Here is a 22,435-nt window from a genome sequence, read left to right on the forward strand (position 1 = left end):
CAGCTTTTTTAACAGCTGTTATTTCTTTTAATTGGAACAAAAGAAAATCAATTTTGACACATTGATGCCCAACCATCAATGCCCAGAATGTATCCTGGCATTAAAAATTAGGTCTTGTGCTGGTGCATTTCCAGCTGAGCCAAGGTGATCACTTTGTCACAGTCTTCCCTTTCCCCATCATTGGGAAAAAAAGGAAAAACTAAAAATTGTAAACATGAGAGAGGCATAAGAAACCTATGACAAACCACGTGAATATTTTTAAATATTCACATCCTGACTACAAGACTTAGAATAAGTGTATTTCTAAAGACCTTTCTCTTTCATTTGCAGCACTTTGTGAGCAGAACTGTTTGTTTGGAAGCAGATGTGTCAGACCAAATGTCTGTGCTTGCAGAAGTGGCTATACTGGTTCAGCATGTGAAAAGAAGGTAAGGCCCAAACCCACTGATCCTCATGGTAACGACAAAAATAACCAGATGTAACTGAAATAGTTTACAGGTAAATGGAATAAAGTCCTGTTAACCTTATGGAAGATGTAAATAAGGTTATAGAATATTTGAAAGGAGGCTTAATGAATTCTCAGCTGCAAACTAGGCCTTTATCCAAGTTCTAGATTTTTTTTTTCCTTTTTTTTTTGCTTTACCCTCAATGAGACGTGTCTGACTACCAGAATAGTTTGCAAGGCTATAGCACATCTGGCAGATGACCTTGACCTGACCATCACACCAGTGTAGGTCTTCAAGTCCAGTTCATCCCCTGCATCACCACTAAGACAAAACAGTTTGGTTTTCTTTAAGCCACAGCCATTGCCCATATCACAAACACTATTCCAGACAGATGTCCTGGCTGGCCCAGTCTCCAGCTCTCAAAACACAACATTGCCCCATCATTTACCTGTACTGAAAGGCCAGGGGCAAAAATCAATATATTTTCATTTCAATTACATAACATACTAAGAGAGAGCATGAAACTCTATTCAGATAGTCACTTAATTTTGTTAATGATGATTAGATTTTAATATCACAAAGTCCTGTATAGATTTTTTAACAAGTACATTCTCCTACTAAACTACATCTCCTACATCAATACTGAAATACGATGATGTAGATAAGATGAGTAAGTGATGTAATTTTCTATATATAAAAAAATCTATTAAACAGGTTGGCCATAGCCTATGAAAGTAAGATGCACATTTTCTCAAATAATTAAGAGAAGAAGTCGAAATGAAAGCAGGGATATGACTAGATAAACTGGAATTATTCTCTGCAGGTGCTTCTGTTCAGGAGACCTCCCTTGGTAGGTCAAGAGTTGCCCTTTTGGATCCATCAGACCAAGATGACCAGGATTGCTTTCAAGCATTTTTCTAGTTGTGAATGTGCAAAATAGGATATTTGTCATTTCACAAATGAAGTGGAAGTCTATTGCACTTAGCAGAAAATACTAAATAAAAAGAAAAATCAAGCTTCCTTTTCCACGTGAATAAACTATTACACTCTAAATCAGTCCTGATAGAAAAAGAAAGCAGAAAAAGACTTTGCAAATTATGTAAGTCCAAAATGCCAAGTCACCAGTGACACATACAAACACACATGTCTCCCTAGCAATGATTCATCTCACAGTTTTTAAGACTGTTTGAAGCACTCTTCAGTTTCAGGGCTTATTCTGCAGAAATCCTGATTGGCCACACTGATATGGACATGAATTGCTTTGATGTGATGAAGGAAATGTTCTGAATAAAAGCAATTTAACAGGTTTCCTTCAATCTGCGAGCCTTGCTGAAAGCTGAATTCAGTTAGTAATTAATATTATGGATTTCATGGCATCTAACATAAATTACATGGCTCATGTTATATGAAAGCAAATGAGCTACTCCTCCAAAAAATCAAAATTATGAGAGATATTGAAATGAAAAGCTAACTTACTAGCATAGCTTACAGTAAACTGTACACGTACCCGCGTTTCTGTAAAAACTTGGGATGGTAGGTGTCCCAAGAGTTCATTTATCAGACTGGATTGGGTGTAAGTGAACAATCTGCAAAGGCTTTAATCAACTTCTTCTCCAAGCCTGTCAGTCATAGATATCAGAGTAATTGTTCAAGTATTTAGCTGCATTATTAGAGCACAGTTTTGATTTTCCTGACACAGAATATACACCCAGTCTGCTGTGAGTAAAATTGATACTTCTTGGTTCAACCTTGGTAGTCACAGGGAAAAGTTAGCTCAGATCTCTCAGAGGCAACACTTACATGTCTGAAGGAAACTGGAGCCTCTGCTGCCTGATTCCGTCCCATTTTCCTGAGCCAGACCAACCAAGGTGCAAGCTCTGTTCTCTCTCTAAACTCCAGTTTCCCCACGTCCTTCCTGGCATGCTGTGGCTGAGCTCCAGCCCCCAAGTGGCTGCTCCCTCCACAAGTGGCTCCTGCCTCTGATTAATACATTTAGAGAAAGAGATTTACATTTTTCTGCCACAGCTCTGCACAAGCTCCGTCTTTCCCACAGTCCTGACACCTTATCACTCGTTTCCCATTTGGCATTGGTGCAGTTGACTTTTCCTCTGAAAGCACCATCTTTATCATCTTTACTTAATTTTGTCTTATGGATTTCAAGCTGCTTCACCCATTTATCAAACAGATTTTTAATTCTAAGCCCGCTTGCACTGCCTCCAAGTGTGACATTGTTCAAAAATGTGACATCTCATTGCCTGAGACATTAAGGAAAGTGGTGAATAGCAGAAAAATCAGGACCTACAGACTATTGATAAAATTATTCCTTGATAATGCTTTCTCAAACAGGCCTTGCTCCTTACTAATTTATTATGAATCATACTTACTGGCATGACTGAGTCATATCAGAAGCTCCCTAAAGTGAAAAACATCTGTTCTTTGTGGACAGAGTGACTGCTTCCCTCACTAAGCTTGAGGAGCTTATAAATTGATTGTTTAATAATTTATGTTAGCATCTCCCCAGATACCAACTTAGTCTGAGTCTTTGGCTGTCATTCCCTTGCTTTTCCTTCTTTTTTCTCATCTAAAGACATGTACTATGTTTATTGGGACTATTTATATCCTTTGGGAGTTCTCAAAGCAAATCACTGCTGGCTTAGAAACCGCTTCTTTAAATATGCTGGGGTAACTCTGAGGATCTCTTGACCTGGAAAAGCTGCTTCATGTAAAGACCCTCTTATTTACTGAGATGTTCCTTATGGGGAGTTAATACACAGCAGATAGCATGCCATAAATGCAAATCCCAGTTTATTGCCCAGCCATTTAACCTTGTAAACAGACCTTAAATCTGACTTTTCTGAATCTAAATACTCCGTTCCTTCCCTGTTCTCCCTTACATTCATCTTCCCTTATTAATTCTGATCATGTCAAACCTTTTGTCACATTTAACCTTTCTGTGAAGAGTGAGGACGAGGCACTGAGCACATCAGCCTTGCCTGTGTCATCTGCATCTTCTCTCCTCCCTGCTGGATTTACCACTATGTTTTGCTATGGGAGTTAAAACTCATGGTTTGCTCTGTTTCTGTTATGAATCTTCAAATAATGGGAACAATACAGTAGCAGTGACACATAAAATTTGTCAAAAAACCCAGATTAAATTGGAGAGGAGCAGCCTCTTCCCTCCCTCCAGCAGCAGCTGACAAGGGATTCTCTAGGTAACTGAGCCTGAAGTTAAATGGGGAAGGAATGCAATGTAATTGCCTCTTATCCAGTTTAGGAGACTGATTTCCTCCTGTAAACTTAATTTTTGGTCTTCAACTTATTCTCATAAAATTAGAGTGAAATATTAGTTTTTAGCTTTTTTTTTTTTTTCAGAGTACAGACTGAAGACACTAAGGAAAGAGAATCATGGACTTGCAGAATGGTTTGGGTTGGAAGGGACCTTAAACATCATCTAGTTCCATCCTCCCTGTGTCTTTGTTTTGTTTTGGTTTGGGTTTTTTTGCACCAAGCATCTGCAGGGCAAGAATTATTTACTGTGGAAATAGTGGAAACGTCACAAATCCAGTCAAATTGTCTGATGTGAATAGATGCAGAGAGCTGGAAACAAAAAAGCCTCCCTGAAGAACTCTTTTTTTGTCCACAAACTAAACAGTGCCTGGAGTCTGGTTTTGCCAGTGTACTTGGAAAAGCTGGATGGCCCATATTTGTTTAATCAAGTTATTCCCCCTTTCTCCGCTGTAATCTTTAGTATTGTTCCCATTTGTGCAGTTAAGACTCCTGGAGGAACAATATACGTTTCCCTAAATTATTCATCATCTACATCCTATTTCTCACATTTATATTGTCAATTGATTTGAAATTCATTTTGTGACATTTTTGCTTTACTTTGTTTTGGACTTGTGCTAAACAAAGCCTGCCAACAGCATTCCTCAGAAGGCTAATGAACTTGCTAGAATAGCAATCACTCTCTTAGAAGCCTTGTGCATATTTTTAATTTGTATTGACTCGGAGAGATCCAGATAATTTAGCAAGTTCCATGGCAGACATGAAGACAAATGCTCGCGCTGACTTTTGCGTTCAAACCTGCCCTTAGAGCACATTTGTTCAGGGCTGCAAGGGGTGACCCGAACAAAACAGGCTAAACAAACCTGGGTTCCAATGGAAGCTTTAGTCCCAACAGAGACTGAGACAATCACTGCATCATTTGTACAACAGGGAATTTGTGGGAAGTTGAAACTGATACCGTATCTGTTGTCCTAACTGATACCATCACGCTTTCCTTGTTGTTTTTGCTTTCCTAAATGGATTAAAGTAATAGCATTAATTAAGCCAACAGAATTAATTTAAGCTAAACAATGTTATCTGGTTAGATATAAATGGTACATAATATTACACTACAAGCAATCGTGATGGTGTATTTTCCCAATAAGAGTTTAAATACTAATGTGCTAAACTTGTCTGTCTCTTGAATATTTATTCTAAGGCAGAAAGGTACTGGGAAGTGTAGCCTGTTGCAGAAAACAATTATTAAGAAAAGGCAAATCTTATAGAAGTTATTTTTATCTCTGGAATTCACCAGTGAATGGAAGAGTAACTGGCCATCCATTCCCTAGGAATGAACCCAGTGAGTACCTCCCAAAGATTAAACACACTATTGATTTCAGTACAGCCTGAAAATACACAGTGTCTTTAATAAACTATTTCTCGTATTAAGGCAATCCTTTGCTGCAACTAGTGACCTTCACATCACTATTACTTAGTTCATTTATACATTAAGAGACATTAAACCACAAATCAAGGGTGTTCAAGTTATCCCAGCTGCATTCAGCATGAGTCAATGTACAAGTCATCTGTGGAGTTTTCTGAAAATACAGCTTGTCTCTTTGTAAATTATTTGACAAGTAAATGGAAGCAATATGAGATTAGAAAGGCAAAGTCAAATACAAGCAGTATCGAGCTGCACATGTCTGTTGGTCAGACTATTTGTGCATATATATCCATATATTTATATATACATTTGTAAACTTAGGCATAAAAATATGCACATTTAAAATCCAGATAGACATTTCCATCTAAATGTGTATATACATACATGGAAATATGTAATATGACACAAACATGCACAAATATTTTTATCTGACCTCAATAAACATATCTCACTCTTGCAGATATTACATATTTTTTTTTCTCAAATCCCTATCCTAACTAAACCTGTCTAAATCCCAGCGGGCACTTGTAGGAGCCTTTTCATATAAAATAAATGTGCCATGTACTAGTCACAAATAATGCCTAGATACCTCACTATCTGAAAGTAAGGAAGGGTATATTAGAGTCAAAAATGAAGAAGAAAAATTTGGATACATGATGCTAATATCAAGGTTAAGCTGTCATATCAAATACAGATATATCAAGATTAAGAAACACCTTTCTTCTTGTCCTGAATAATAAAATAACATCAACCTCTTTATGTGCTTTGTAATAGAGATTTCTACAAAAATGCCCTTCAGAACAGTTCTTAAATGTATATGCTAGTATAAAATAAAGCTTTTCATATCATCTATTATCTTGCTTTGAGATAAAGCAAATTCACTCATGTATTTAAACCGGGATGATATTCATGGACAACTTCTGCTCTATGAAAATGGGATAAGTGCCCTGAAACGCTTTCAGGCAAGAAGCCAACAATCTCCACGCGTTATACAAAAGTGGCAGAGTGACTTTTTTTTTTTTAAAGGCACACCTGTTTTAGATGAAAGAAATTGAATTCCAACTCCATAACTGTCAAGCGCCACCACAAATAATAGAGCCTAAGCGGAATCATTGCAGCAATATTGCTATTTTCCTGTTGGGGCGATGGAGCAGAAACCAGCCTCAGCTCGGTGATAGCACTTTACGTGCGTGCTTTGGGAACACTTCCATCCATCATTCCACTGCTTAAGCCCCTTCAAAAACATGGTCTTCATTCCCGGGTTAATAAAACCTTTGGTTACCTAAGTCAAAATTGTGGGGGAGGAAAAAAAAAGGTGGATTGTGATTTTGCCAGAATTACATAAATTCCAAAGAAAATACAGCAACTAGAATAAATCAGTTGAGTACTTGCATGTAATGTTTCTTACATGACACCCCATGCACGAGGCTGTTTCTTCTGTAGTCCCAAAAGCAGCTGAATCCTTATTTCTTTTTTGCAGCTCCCAGTAGGATGAAGAGAACAGCAGGACAATGAAGGCAATCATTTGGGTATTGATAATCTGGCACTGAGCACGTTTTTCGTTTGGGAAGATGCAGTGTGAAGAAATTGCTAGTTCTCTCCCTTTTACCCTTATATAATCACACAGAAGAGTAAAGAAAAAAGCCAAAATCTTTCTCATATGTCAATAAACCAGCATTTATTTTTAAATCTGTCCATGGCAAGACTCAAATTTATGATCTGCGGCTGTAGTGACACCATCACAACTGCTCCTGACAACAAGATTTTACAATGGTACAGAGCGCTTTCTAATAAAAATTTAGTGCCCTGTTATCCTGCTTTCATTAAAAATTGATGGCACAGATGAATTTCCTCTATTTTTTTTAATTTTTTAATAAACATGTATGTTTACCCACAGTCTAAAGATAAATGAATAAATAAGATCCCGATTTGACTGAGATATTTCAGTGACTACAAATGAAAATACTTCAATCATGTTTAACTGACATGAGCTCCGTGTCTTTCTGCTGAGTAACTGCTAAAGCCAAATGTCTTTGTTTTCTGAGTTGTTAATGTGTCAGCATTTATTTGGGGAGGTATCAATGCAGCACCTGGGGAAACAAAGGCTTTTCCTGGGTCAGTCAACCATAGATAGGCTAAGGACTCACAAAGTCCCTGGTAGCCAAACAGCCTAAATCCCTGGAAGCATTTTAGAAAACCATCCTTCTAATCATACAATTGGTGAAATAATGGAAAATCTAGGTGGGCTCAGAAATTTGCAGCCTAATCTGCAAAATTGTCTCACCTACCAGGTGTTTCATCACAAGCAGAGGTACTGATGTGGAAAAATTGGCAAGAGGAGAAAGGAGTGTGAAGAAGGGAATAAAAACAAGTATAAGTTCAACTGGAAAAAAAGATTCCTAAACTGTCACCTTGGACAACTCAGGTTCTGTAAGGTAAATCCTAAACGCTCTGGGTATCTACCTTCTGCTTTTGTTTGTCTCACTGGAAGATTCAGGGCAAATACAGACTGAAATCTTGGATGCCTTGATTGAGGAATACAGAAATTTTGATATTCCCTCATTCTTCCTGGAGAAACTGAGGGGAACAATGACACAAGCAAGGACTTTTTGATTTAACCTTCAGGACTGTAACAGTAACTAGGTGTAATATTTGATCTGACTCTTGCTGTCAATTTATAAGAATCAAAAACCTACTGTGACATGCTTGAATACTCCAAATTAAGTCATTAAAAAAAAGCCTGGAAAAACCGTAGCTACTATAATTCACCAAAACACTCCTCCTTCCCTTCTTCTAGGAATAGCATTTTTCCCCATATTTAACTAATATAGCAAATTGTTTTTAAAACAATATATTCTGTTCTCCAATGAATGATTTTCTACTCTTTATTTCTGAAGTTTTATTTTATGTTAGCAACCGCTCCAGTGTAAAAAGTATCCCAATTGCAAAAGATTAAAAAAGCAAATTATGCTGGATGCTCCTTGAAAGCCTCCTAGAAACACTTAGACAAAGGACCAGTGTTCAAAAATCCCTCCTATATTTTACTTATACACTCTGATCTAGACCACAGTCAGCAATGTTAATATGAAGTTTTTTAGCAGTTCCAGGAAGACATTAATACTAAAACAGAACATTGGCACCTGATGTGTATCCACAAGATTAAATTTAGGGTGGCAATTACACCTTTCTTCAAGTACAGCCCCAATCAATAAAAAAGATTTCTATTACTTTGCCTCCCTGCCTACCAGAGACAATGCTAATGATCAAAACTACTTGCCAAGATTGGATTTGAAAATCTAAAACAGCTTTTCACGCCTTGCAGTCTCACTGTATTTCTGGAAGGGACTATTTGAGACAACCTTCATCCCCATCTGTTTTCAGACAGTTGAAAAAGGTTTTGTGTCACTGAGGAGTGTTCATGTGTGCTTATAAAACAGAAACAATTGCTAAATAATAGCAACACTCAAGCTCTGGTATCTGATACTATGGGTAACCTACAGTTACTTTGGCTCACAGGCCCTGTCAGTGTAACTCTTCTTCCTGAAGGATGAATTTGACACACGTCCTTTTCTCACAGTCACTTAACTCATTTGCTTCCCTCGATTGTTCAATACTCTTTGCTAAAAACTCCCTAGATGGGGCAATTACTTTGATCCCTAAATGTGTTTGAAACAAGGTATCAGATAAGAGAAAAATTATTCTTTAGAATTTCATACATGTTTTACACCTTGTTGAAAGCTATCCAATAGGGACATTTTCTTGCAAAAAAAAAGGTCTAATTTTTCTAAACCTTGTCTTATAAGCCACTGCCTCTGTTATATGTCCAAAAATACACAAAGGAGCTAAAGGCAGAAGTCTTAGTAACTGCACTCCACCAAAAATATTGTACCAGCTCAGTACTTGAAATTATGAGTTACTTAGAACTAACTTCTAATTGTCATTAGGACTTCCAACATTCTTTGTTTGCTGAAGACTTGTTTCAAAATCCTATTAAACCCAGAATAAATAGGGTACAATAAATCATGTTCTCTTTTTATGGGAATAGCAAACAGAACCATTAGGAGAAGGGGGACCTTTAGGGGTTTTTGCTTAATATAAAACTTTTTGAGAGCACAGTAATTGGCAGATTTAACTCATCCATGGTTTATAATATTCATTCATGTGGATGTTTAAACATTAAGTCACTGTCTTTATTCTTTTAGGATTTGCTTAGGGTTTGTGTTGTTTTCAAGACAGAAGGTGTCCCCTACACTTTTTCTGCCTAGAAAGCAGGAGGCTACAAAACGTATAAAGGACTTATTTTTGGGGGCTATGTTGCCACTTTTAACCTTTGCCAAAAAGATGGGACAGGTACAAGTTCCACTGAACATAGGTACCTGTGCACATATGTGCATCACCAGAGTACATCAGCTCAAAACCTCGTAAAAATTGCTTTGAAGCAAAAAAAAAAAAAAAAAAAAAAAAATACTATTAATGGAAAAATAGCCATATTATTCAGCATTCCATAAGGGAAAGTACCATTTCATTTTAAAAGGGTTTTTTTCTCTCGTGTTATGAAGTGCATTTTAAGTTTAAAGAAGTGCATGTTCTCCCTGTAGAATAGATAGATACAATATCTTAACTCTTTTGAAAATAAGCAGTTTTGCATCAGAAATGTCCCACTTTTGGGGGCCTGCAGATGTCATTCCTTGATTTATCCATGAATAAGTACAACAGCAGAAGCCACTAACTCTGACTGAGGGAGACCACCCATAGGGAGAAAAGCATGAGCTGGTCTCTGTGGGTATTTAAACCAGAAAACCCTGTTCCACATGGAACACTGATACAACAGCCAGGGATGGATTGAAATGAGGAAAGTTTGGGGCTCATTTCAAGCTGATGACACACTGAGAGGATGTGCCAGCTCACAATCACATCCCAAATGAGAAAGACTTTGCAATACTCCACATACATAAATAAAGGAACATGGAATTATGCATAGAATTATTTTCCTTTTTAATTATTTAACTACAAAAGCTTTAATTAACTATATGCTCTGTGGACCTTATACTACATCTTTATGCTCAATTAATTTTTTAACATTGGTATCATTTGGGGAAGGAGCAGGACTTACCAGAATATACAAAATATGCATAACAATATGTACCTCTAAGATTACTATATATACTTGGGCAAACTAATTCATGCTCAGGAGCTCTAGGTAGGAGCTGCCACATCCAAAATTAATGATCATTCTTCAGAACAAGTCATCACTATGCTAGAGAACAGGATCTCAGGGGCAGGTTTGGACAGGAAGAAGGTCTCTCCCTTGCAGGACACAGACATTCCTCTGTCCTCTCTATTGCTTCCTATCTATTTCTGCTGAGGTTTGGGAGATTTTAGCCAGTTTCTCCCAGGAAGAGGAACACACAGATGCACTGTGCAGTTCTTTTGTAAAAGCTCCAGGCCCTGCACTTTGAGCAGAGGTGCAGGAGCTCCTCCAGCAGAGGTGAAGTCCGGCTCCTGCAGCGCAGTCTGTGCCTGTCTTCTCTCCATGCCCACTCCCATATCCAAGAGGATGTGTTCTGTCTCTGCTCCTAAACTAAGACACAAATTGCCTTTCTTTTCTGCCTCTGCCTGAGTCCCAGGCAACTCCATTCCAAATTGACATCTTAGTTGACCTCTTCAGAGTTCAAAGAATTACATCCTTCTCTCTCTTCTCTGTGTCAGACCCAGTTGTTATTACTTTCCCATTTGACAGGTAACTCCACATCTTCCCAAACTCTGCAGCTAAACTGGCTTGGAGAAGCCTCTCTATTAAAACTGGAAAGTGACTCCAAGGAAAAGCCCTAGTTTGATAAACTCTCAGTCTGAAACAGAAAGAACATTTATCCTGATGATCCTAATTTTGTCAAATTTCTTTTGTATTAACTTTGCTCTTGAAATTTTATTCTTCTGTCATGACAGTGTTTTGGGTGGAATCAGCCAATTTCCCAGATGATTTCATTGACACCTGGCTAGATTTCTTTTCCCTTTGTTTAGAAATAATTTCAATCTAGACATGTAACTTGCTGGCATTTGTACTGCATCAGGAAGGTGGGAATAACTTGTGATGAGTTTACTAAGAGAATACAGCAACTTTTAATCAGTTTGCCTTACAGCCATGGGAAGAAAGAAACCTGCTCCTGATTTGCTCTCAAGTCCCTGCCTTTTTCCTCTCTTTTTTTTCCCCTGAAGCAGCTTTCAGCATGCATTACCCATGACTGATTTATTAGATTGTCAGTGCTGTTAGAGTCCATGTCAGGTGTACGACAGATTTGTCATAAGGGTGCAGCAAATCCAGATTAGCCTGTTCAAAAGCTGCATGCCTTCCTATACTCTGTGTCAAGCTTCTGAGAGCCAACAAAGGGTTTGTCACTAACACAGACCTCTCAGAGAATGAAGATCCAAACCTTTGTGATTACCAAGCCTGTTTATTTCACATTTTAACTAAGTCTGCTGGACTGAAATAGAATTTCAGCGTGCACAAGATGAAGCAGCCTATCTGTTTAGTACCACAAGCCTCTATCAAGCTCATATGTTCATTTGCCCTTTAATACAGAGACCATTTCAAAATCTTTCTCCTGCTATTAAAACACTTTTACAATCTTATGCCCTTCTAAACCAAGCAATCATTTTCCCCTCGACAGCTACGACCTGCCATCACTTTACCAGACCAAATTACTGAAGAAGATTGGAGGTTCATGAAGGCACGAGGCAGAGATTTACTTCAGGAGATAAAAATGACCAAAGTTCTATTCACACACAAAAAGAAATCCAAACCTGGCTCTATTCACTATTTCTTCATACAGAACAAAAACTATTTTTGCAACTTCTACTTGGAAACACCTGAGAATAAAGATACAAGTGAAGACATAAGCAATGAGCTAAGCAAAAGTGGTTTAGATTGTAGCTGGGAAGATCAATAAGGAAAATCATCAGTTATTTAATTTATGCAAGGTTCAGGACATTATAAAATAAAGCAATGGAGTAAGTAGGGTGGTATCTGAACAAGGCAAGAGCAGAGGGAATAAAAATGTCATAAGGATATACAGATATTACAAAGTAATCCCAGAGCACTGATTTGCCTTTCCTTTAAAAAAAAAAAAACAGAGTAGGAGGAGGTGAATGAATTCAAAATAAACAGAAGAAAGCCAGGCTTAATCTCAAGGTAACAAAAGTTGAAGGTGAATTTTTGAGTCACAAGGGCTAACAAAAAAAAATAACAAGAAACTGGGAAAGGTTACAGCAGCAAGTAAAAAAAGCTAGGGGTAAGGGCAGATAGGATCTGAATTAGAAACTATTACATTAGAGACTATCTGGATTAGAAAAGAAAGGTAAAGAACATTTACATAAAATAGCATGAAAATATTCTAGGATTACAGTCTAAACAGGAAAAATATTTACATGTAAAGAGGGTTTAAAGTGTGTTTCATAAAGAAGATGGAGTCTCCCTTTTTACGAGGAGTTGTGTGGAAAAGACAGAAGGTGATGGGTACAAATTAATCCTGGGAGATTCTGATTAGAGACATAAGGGAAATTGTTCACAATGGAAACAATCAGGAGTTTGAATAATCTCCCCAGGGAAGTTGTGGATTCCCTAATGTCAGACACTCAAGATTCAGCTGGACATAGTGCTACTCAAAAGCCATAACTCTTTCAAAGTCCATGACTGGTGTAAGGGCACAGAGCACCACAAAGAGAAGCCAAAACTCAGACAAATCAAAATCAAGGCAAATGTTTCCAAGGCCTGGCTGCCACTGTTTAGTTCATATTTCAACTGCATTAAACTTCAGAAAGTAAATTTCAAGCTAAACACATTTTAACAGCTAAGTTACAGAATGAACCTAAATGCACTAGTACACTCATCCCAGTTAATTAGCAATCTGCAAACTAATAAATATTCCACAGACGGGGGAAAAACTGTCCCTGTGCTTAAAAAGAAGAGTTTTGTGCCAGCAGCCTGACACCACAAAGTGCTTCCAATGTTTGTGTGGTGTTTTGTGCCCATGGAAAGAAGCCTTAGTCTGCAATTTTAATGCTGCACTGACGGTGCAGTGCTGAGATCTGTTACTGCCTGAGCGCTGCAGAGTGCTTTGCCTGGATCCTCTGGGCTAAATCCTGTGCTTGGGTGCAAGGGCGCAGCAAAATGCATCTGTGTCCTTGAGGGCTAAATTTAGATGAAGGAGAAAAGGCCACATGAGATAGAGTTTCACTTTGGATCATTTCATGCTTGGATTTGTAGTCAGTAGCTTTGAGTTTTCCTGGTTAAGAAGTACTGCAATACACTTGATTTTATGCAAGTTAGGGGCACTCACAGATTTGTAGTAGGCATCTCATCTGATCAAAGTTTGTACAAAATTAATAGCACAACTGAGGGAGGGAGGACTTAAAACAGCAGCAAAACAAATTAGGCAGGGATTTAGAAAGTTTTCTGGCTAATTTTGAGGTCAAGCTCACAGCCTTATACAAGCAAAGCTCCCCATAGTTCCTCCACAAGCTTTCCAACACCACACAATCTCTGCTGGATTCCCAGCTACAGGTTCTCTTGCTCCAGGAAGAGTCTGCAGGATTCTCTCTTTCTCCCTCAGCCAAGGTGGATGACATCATGCAAACATTTAACATGGATCCATTGACCTGCCCAAAAACCATCTGTTTTCTCCTTGGGCTCCCTCAGGAGAGAACACACAGGTAGCAGGAACTACCCCATGTCCCAGCCCAAGAGCTGCAGTGAACTAACAAGCAAGTAAACCCTCACCAAAAAAAAAAGAGAATTTCTTTGATTTCAAAAGGTTATCTATAAAGAATTCAAAACCCACATAACACAAACCTGGAGAAAAGAAGAGCTTGTAACTGAGTTTAGGCTGTAACAGCAAAAGAAAAGCCTGAAATTATTTGCAAATTAGAAAGATGACTAGTAGGCACTGGGATTTGAAACCATTCCCCAGGGTATCTTTATTGAAAAGCATATTGTCATTGCTTAATATGCCATACAAACTAATCAGAGATTACTTTACGTTAACAAAATTACAGCAAGAGTTATCGAAGACAAAAGCTAAAACATTATTAAATAATACACTTCCATTAAAAATTATAAAATGATTGTTTATTCTCTTTGATATAAGTAACTGCTAGGGACACAAATTCAAGTGGACATTTATTGAGCACAATGTACTTAGTTTTTAATTAGTAGTTCATAGGTAAAATAATGTATAACTCATAAAGACAGAATCAGATCAAGTTTGGCTGTTAGATTTTCCAAAAATTAATTTAACATTCCTATCTCTTATCATTATTTTATAAAGTTACCACCAAGACAATGAAAATATTTACATTTTATCTTTCTAATCAGGTAAATAATTTCTAGTGAAGAAAATATGCCTGCTCAGAGCACCAAAACTTTGAATGGACTTGGATCAAAATATATAATGAAAAGGGGGCGGAAAAATTGCATAATCCATCTTCAAAATGAGGGAAAATAAATTATTTTTTTCAACCAGTCTGAGATCTCAAAATTGAAAGCCTTACCTGAGACATGGGTGAAATTACTCATTTCCTATTTTTGTATTTCTTTTACCAATAAATACACCTCAGTTGCTATCTCCTCCCTTTTATAAACTGCTTAAGTAACTAGAAAACAGCTAAAAGTCTTGTTTTGAGCTGAAGAAGGGATTAATAGTTAAAATTGGAGTCTACCAGTACTTCATAACCAAGTGATGAATTATATCTGAAAAATTTGTTGGTTGTCACCAGACACAGGCCACAGCCAGTGGAATTCCGCTGGCAAAATGTGTCCACACAGGTGTTGGGAACCACCTGTAGCTCCTCAGATTTGCTCCTTCCTCTCCCCACCCCACAGCAAATACACCTGGACCAGGTTTCCACAGCTGACATAAGAAAAGAATTCTGACACACCTGCAAAAGGCATTGAAGTCCAGGCACACACAGCTGTGCACAGAAAACAATTGGTTTGACATCAATTCTTCTTAATAAATTCATTTTGACTATTATCATCTTCTTGTTAGTGTGCCCTCTGTACGTATAGAGACAAAAACCTCACCATTAACCTGCTCTTCCTTTTTGCATTCCCTTCTTTAAGTAGTTCTCATTGTAACTCAAAGCCCTTGAGCCAGATGATATTCCTTGCTCCTTATCTTTGGTTTCAAAATGGAAGTATGATGGATATTCTGACAGAAATGGGAATAGACATTAGGCCATAATAATCCTGTGTTCTCAAATAACTTAAGGCACTAGTTCAGCTTCACTCATTCAGCAACACAAAATATTATTTATTGGCTGTTAAAGAAAAATATGGTAGTTCTTGATGGCAAATTCATCCTTGTTTTTAAACATATGTTATCAGTGCTCAGAAGGGAGCTGTAAGCATAGGTTTTAAAATAGTCTTACAAAGACATTATCTCTGAAAAACTGAAGGCAAAACTGATGGAATTCTGTTTGATCCCATATTGACAGTCAGAGAGTCACAGAATCACGGCATCACAGAATGGTTTGGGTTAGGAGGTACCTTAAAGCTCATCCTGTTCCACTCCCTGCCATGGGCAGGGATGCCTTCCACTATCCCAGGTTGCTCCAAGCCCCGTCCAACCTGGTCTTGGACACTTCCAGGGATGGGGCAGCCACAGCTTCTCTGGGAAACCTGTGCCAAGGCCTCAGCACTCTCACAGCAGAGAATTTTTTCGCAATATCTGATCCAAACCTACCCTGTTTCAGTTTAAAGCCATTCTCCCTTGTCCCTTCTCCTCAGGAATACTCTCAATCCATCCTCCTCCCAGCCATTCTTTGTGCTTGGGTTTGCCCTGACAGAGGTGCAGGACCTTGTACTTGGCCTTGTTGAAATTCATGATGCTCACACTGGTCCACTCTCAAGCCTGTCAAGGTCCCTCTGGATGGCATCCCTCCCTTCCTGCGAGCTGACCCCACTGCACAGCTCAGTGTTGTGAGCAAACTTGTCTGGAGTGCTGTCCCAGCAGCACATTTCCCATATTTCCAACAAAATATATAAAACACAAGTGAAAGCACAGAAAAGAGCTGGAGAGAGGCAGAGCTCACTCAGGCTGCTCTCCTTCCACACATTCCCTACCACTGCACACACAGCACAGGCTGGAGCCATGTGGGACAACACACAGCCTGAAACTGGAGCATTTTTAATCCTCCAGACACTGTAATAGAGGTCAAATACCATTTACAGTGTTTAATATTTTATCTTTAGGAAGACTGATGACATTACAGCTCATCGGATATTTATGAAGAGACTGAGCAGTCTCATTTTCATGGGTAGCAAGCGCTGGGGACAGAAATGTTCACACAAAATCCAGCTGTTGATGAGCTGCATTGGGAATTTTTTGCTATCTTACACACATTACCCACAACATTGACATTCTTAAAACTGCCAAGCCTTATTTTGAGCAAAGCAGCCTGTTTGGCTGGTGATTTCATACAGCAGAAGGCATTCTAAGAAAAGAGAAAGATGCAGGGAGCATTCAGTAACACGGGTTCATTAAGTCATTGCAACATAACTTAATTTGGCTGTGGGACATTATTTTCCATGGGAAATCTGGTTCATGCTAACACAGTTCTACAGGAAGCCCAGTCAGAGAAGTCTGATGCATTTGGGGGGAGCAGAGGGAGAAGGACTTCGCTGTGCCCTGTGAGCCCTCAGCTGCCAGGATCACGGCTTGTGGGAGCAGAAATGTCTTTAGGTCTCTCTTCAACATCCCAAAATGCTGAAATCCATCAAGGTCCTGCAATACAACTGCAGGAGCAACAAGGGCAAATTATGCCTGGCAAAGGCTGGGACATGGGATGGCTGTAGCATCATGCAGGAGCACTGCTGCATGGCAGGAAAAACCTCACGAGTGTCTGCACAGCCACTTTGGATGCTAGGGACCGCAGGCAGCAGGTCCCATGAGCACTTTATTCCTCACCCTGGGAACCAATGCTATGGGACTGCCACATAATGTCCCTGCTCCTGCAGTGGCCCCAGGGGAACCAGGATTGCAAGTGCAAGAGTCTCTACCAATATCTTCTGTAACCACACTCAAAGGCTGTTTTTCTCCTAAAACCAGGCCATTTATCTTTTAAAAGTTTCTGTGTCAGGCTGTCGTTGTCAGATATTGCCAGATCAACACTTATCCTGTAAACCTTGACAAGACCCTCATAAATGAAGTGATATGGGCTTTAATTGCAAGGACATGCTTTGCTGTAGGATCCTGCCTCATCCAGTGCAGAAGGGGTCAGACTCAGATTGCACAGTGCCACAAATCTGGCATTTCTTACCCCTCAGCACAGAGCAGATTTCCTTTTCTTCAGTCAGGCACCTTCCCTGATTAAATACTGATAAACTAAAAGAAACTGGCACTAACTCTATCATCAAGATGAGAAAAGATTGTGCAAATAACCTCTGCTGGAGAAACTGGGGAATGAGTGAGATGTAGATAAAGTAAATAAGGAAGAGGTGAGGAGCATTACAAACTTCGGTACCTTCAGGCTCCACTTGGAAATATATAAATAAAATATAGAGTTATGATAATCAGGCTGTAATAATAAAGTGTTATCTACCAATCTTTTGAATTTTAAGTGCAGCTGTCTGCTCCACATAAGCAGGACTTGTTACCTTTTAATGTCCCCTAGAGACTTTCAGCTGTCTTGACTGCTTTCTAACCCATTAAATCACAAGTACAGTTTTCCAATTAGCTGGGATATTTGATAGAAGTTTTCCCCTTAAAAAAAAAGTCAATTTTACAAGCAAGAAAAGCTTTAAGAGTGAGGTGGCCTTTTACTAGTTTAGTACATCATTTTCATTAACTGAACTTCATCTATTATGTTATATGAAAGAAAACAGTCAAACATAGATAAAAATCTTATCAAATTTAAGCTCTAGAGTTATGCTGGTTAAAATCTGGTTATTTTCTAGAAGTTGGACAACCTTATTATGTTAAAAGTAAAAGATTATGTTGAAGGTAAATACTGTTGTCACTGTTACCATGGTAGAATAGGATCCAGTGTTCATCTCACAGGATATGCATGTCACAGTAATGAATACTTGCTCAATTTACTGATTATATTCACATTAAGATACCTGCTTTTATTCCTAAATCATTTGTTCTAAGATGAACAATCTATTCCACAATTTTTATCATTAATAAATGCAAAGTTGATCAGTAACAAACTACTACTTTTAAGTTTAAAAGCAAGAATTTAAGGATAGAGGTTTAAATAAATGATATTTCAGGTGGTGGCTTAGCAAAAAGTATCATTACTATTTATTTTTTCTTCTAACAATTCTACTGTGTTTCAAATTGATGAAAAACACTTATAATTCTACTTACAGATGACATTTACATAGATAATGAGTTCACACATCTTTTGACTTCTCAAAGTGGTATGCACACTTGCTTTCTACCTGAGCTGAAGAAAAGAGGTATCAATAAACCTTGAGTTCATTGTAGCTTAGCGTGGTTTTATGTCTAATACAACCTATTAACAGAAAGAGAAGATTCCACTGAGGTATAAAATTCACTAATCCTTCAGAACTTTCTCACACGGAAGCTGGCATCTAGCATTGATGCTAAAATAAAACACGGTAATGCAGCAATAGTCTGAAATATCACAAAATACATGCAATAAAGCTTACTCTTATTCCAAAGTATTAGAGAATTTTAACCTCTAAGACAGAAAAAAGCTATAGGTTTATTTCTCTAACATTACTCATCTTTGTGAACATTGGTTTAGCTCCACTGGTTTGGAGCAAATTGAAGTCTGCAACTTCACAAAGCTCCAATAAAATGCATAATGTTCAATTTCACCCTTTCCAAAGCTCTCTGTCCATTACCATAATGGACTTAAATATCTATCACTCAATTCTCAAACTATGTGTTGAACACACAGAACAGACACACATTAAACTCAGGTACAGGCTTATGACAAACAATTCAGGCAAAAATGTGCTAAGAGCATTCTGAAATCTGCTGGCATTTCCATTATTAACATACATCACAGCTATAAGATGCTTTCCCACTGATACCTATATTTTAATATAAATGTTCTGACCTCGGAAAAATAAATAAACAAATGTAACTAAACTTTAGCAAGGTTGGTTTATTTTGTTATGACTCTTAAGGCTTTTATAAAGATAGACCATGAAAGTGCACTCTAGCTACTGCACTTTAAAAAAATGTAGGCTATGACATATTCTCCAACCATCCTGGGGAAAGCAGTACCAATTATGAACAAGCCCCTTGAGGTTATAAACAGATTTTCCATAAACTATCATCTCTTCCCATCTATTATACTAATTTCCTTCTTACTGCCATCACTAGTTTTATCAATAATATCTTTTCAGCCTACTTATGCAATAAACTAAGTAATACTCCATGTAGCTGAATATTTATTTACTTTTGAGAGATCAGGCTCAAGGCTCAGCTGAAGGAACTTGTTGGAAATATTCTTTAAGTGGATGCATTCTTCTACTTGGCCTTCTGTAAGAGACTTTCATGCAGTAGTAACCTTCTGGCAACATCTTGCTTGCACCAAGGGTCAGAAAGTGATCAGCTTGTTGACATTTAAGTTGTTCTCCTCCACGGGTTTTTTTGCCATTTTAAGATTATCATCCATCCTTCCATTTCCAAATATATGTGGTTAGGTTTTGTTTACCACAGGAGGGAGCAGAATATGTCGTAGGAATGAGTTAACAGTTCATAGTTTTTGGAAGATCCTGCCAGGCAGAACTGAGTCAGAAAGACTCTGTTAAGTCTGTGTGAGACTAAGTTTAGGACTAGGGGGAGAGAAAACATCAATTTTAATCCCAAATCTGCCACAAATTCACCATAGACCTTCAGCAAAGGCATCAGAATGTTCTGTACTTCAGTAACTTCCATTATTAAGATGTATAAAGAAAATCTCCCCTTTAAAAGGATAACCTCATGGAAAGGATTAATGGGGAATAAATCCCTCACAACCCACAAACCCTCTGGGCATGTCTCACCATCACCTGCTGCAACAGTCCCTCCAGAAGCTCCACACACAGCTGAGGATCAGCAGGGAACACGTCTGCTCCCCTGTATTCCTCTATTTCCTTCCACCCTCTTCACCATCCCGGTATTTGAATCCTCCACATCTCGGTGATGCACCAACCTCACCAACAAAACTCCTGTGAACCCCTGTGCCCTTAGACCACATAAGTAGTATAGTCTTGACTTTAAAATTGAGTTATGCCATGAGTAGAGATTCATTCTTGGCACATGATAATCCACTCTGGCAACAGTTCTCCTCCCTGCTATTTTTGATAGTTGTCCAGCAAAACAAGTAACATCTGTAGCCTGGAATAATTTTTTTGAGATTGTCCAAATTATTGTTTGCCAATATGTGAGCTGCCACGAGGTAATTGGCAAAAAGATGCCTTGGCATGAATATAACGTGTGCAAGAACCCAGAAAAGGAGTGATCCTTCCTTACTGCTTCAGCCCACCTGCCCACCATTCGCAGCAGTAAGGATGGAGGAGGTGGACACAAAACCAAACAGGCTGAGCAAGGAGATGGGTAAGGACAAGTTGTTTCTGGTGATGACAGGATGGAAAGGAAAGAAGAGAAAAAAAAAGGAAAAGCAGCAGTTGCAAAGATCACCCGAGGGACATGTAATTATTTCTATTTAATTGCAGCTTCTCTCCTCCGATAAGCTGAGTCGTTGGGTGAGCTTCCTCAAAATCTCACATCCAATTGATACACATCAAATTAGCACATCATTACCCACGCTTTTTTTTAGGGATATTAGGTCCATGGAATAAAAATCCAGGTCTGATTGAGACTAAATTCATGCTGAATTTTGACTCATTTCAAACAATTGGCACCCATCAGAGATGAGTCCTGAGTTTCTGAAAGCTCGGCTGCGATTTGAGCCTTGCTGCAGTATTCCCTGGGCTGATGAGAATTGTGGTGACTATTTCCAAAGCATGTACTAAGCCTCAGAGGAGTTTCAGCTTCAAGGGAGAAAGAAGGAAACTTAATTAAAAGCAAACTAAAATCATTGCACTGAATCCTTTGGGAGATTTTCACCTAGTTCTCTGTTTTTAAATACTGCTGTAGCAGGACACACTGCAAGCAAAGTAACTATAAAACTTTTTGGAAACTCTTGTATGGAATTCTGGCATAACATTTCACAGCCAATAACAGGCAAAATGCATCACATAAGTAAAGACTATCAGGCAGGAATCATGCTGCTGACCAAGATCAAGTTCAAAAAGACATTAAATTCAGTATGGCTAAATTATCAGGGAGGATTCTGAGACAGAAGGATTTAACTGGGCTTTGTAAAGGTCCAAAAAACCAGGGAGGAAAGTAAAAAGGAGGCAATTTTCTTCCTGCTGTTTTTATAGATTCTGTAAAAAAATTGGATAAGACAGGCTGTCACCTTCCAAAAATAACTGGTCTGTATTTTGCAACCATTCTCCAATTGCTCTTTCACACTTCTGCCCGGGATGGTGCATGAAATCACACCAGAAAACAGTGGTCTAAAGCCTGAGGTTAAAACTTGACTAATTGATGGAAGAGGCCTTTTTCTTCTCTGTCCACATAACTGAGCCAGTGCCAGCCATCTATTCCATTGTGCAGTGGAGCCTCAGAAGCTCCTGCTCCTGGGAAGGCGAGTGGTGAGGGAACACAATTGACAATTCCCTGGCCCCAAGGAACTGCAGCTTCCCTGTGGTGTGGCCCTGCCTCAGCTCAGCATTGATTTCTGTGCTTCCTGATCAGTCAGAGAAGCAGTTAAGTCATTATAAACATGTTTTCATTGTATTGGGACAGGTGGTCCTCCACTGCACTGTGCAGTTGTAAACTCTGTTTAATACGTTAAGCTTCCAAGCTAAATTGCATTGGTAATTTTATCCCCTTTGCTTCCTGACCTTCACAGGTTTAAAAATCAGGTACTTAACCTTGCATTAATGGCAGGGGGTTTATTGCACAAGATTACACATTTAAAGCCATTATTATAACCTCTGCTCCCAGGTATAAAAGGTTGAGAGACATCCAAATACATGCCAGGAAAATGACTGGTAAGGAAGAATAGGAAACCTTTCTGACACCATCATTTTCTTCTTTTTTAACACTGCTGTGAAAAATGGGTCTTCCAGTTACTACACAGAAAGCTCTCAACCATAACAAAATTATATTAATATTTCTAATGTTTTAAAGAGTAACCGGTGCAAAATTAATTGAGGGATTGTAATTCAGGAGTTAGGCCTTGTTTTCAA

General features: G+C 38.5%; 1 protein-coding gene and 1 long non-coding RNA gene across 2 annotated transcripts in view; one reads left to right on the top strand and one right to left on the bottom strand.

Annotated features, from left to right (window-relative positions):
• The window catches only part of LOC103619698 (von Willebrand factor D and EGF domain-containing protein), a 171,623-nt gene extending 164,603 nt beyond the window's left edge, over positions 1-7,020 (top strand). Inside the window, exons 28-29 of the mRNA XM_017740262.1 lie at positions 331-428; positions 6,635-7,020. Of these exons, the coding sequence (XP_017595751.1) occupies positions 331-428; positions 6,635-6,649 (113 nt within the window). The 3' untranslated portion in view covers positions 6,650-7,020. The remainder of the gene's footprint in view (positions 1-330; positions 429-6,634) is intronic.
• LOC108448160 overlaps positions 1-22,435 on the bottom strand; it is a 156,622-nt gene that overhangs the window by 50,847 nt on the left and 83,340 nt on the right. The window lies entirely within an intron of this gene.

Source organism: Corvus brachyrhynchos, unplaced genomic scaffold (genome assembly GCF_000691975.1).
Source record: "Corvus brachyrhynchos isolate BGI_N302 unplaced genomic scaffold, ASM69197v1 scaffold126, whole genome shotgun sequence".
NCBI lineage: Eukaryota > Metazoa > Chordata > Aves > Passeriformes > Corvidae > Corvus > Corvus brachyrhynchos.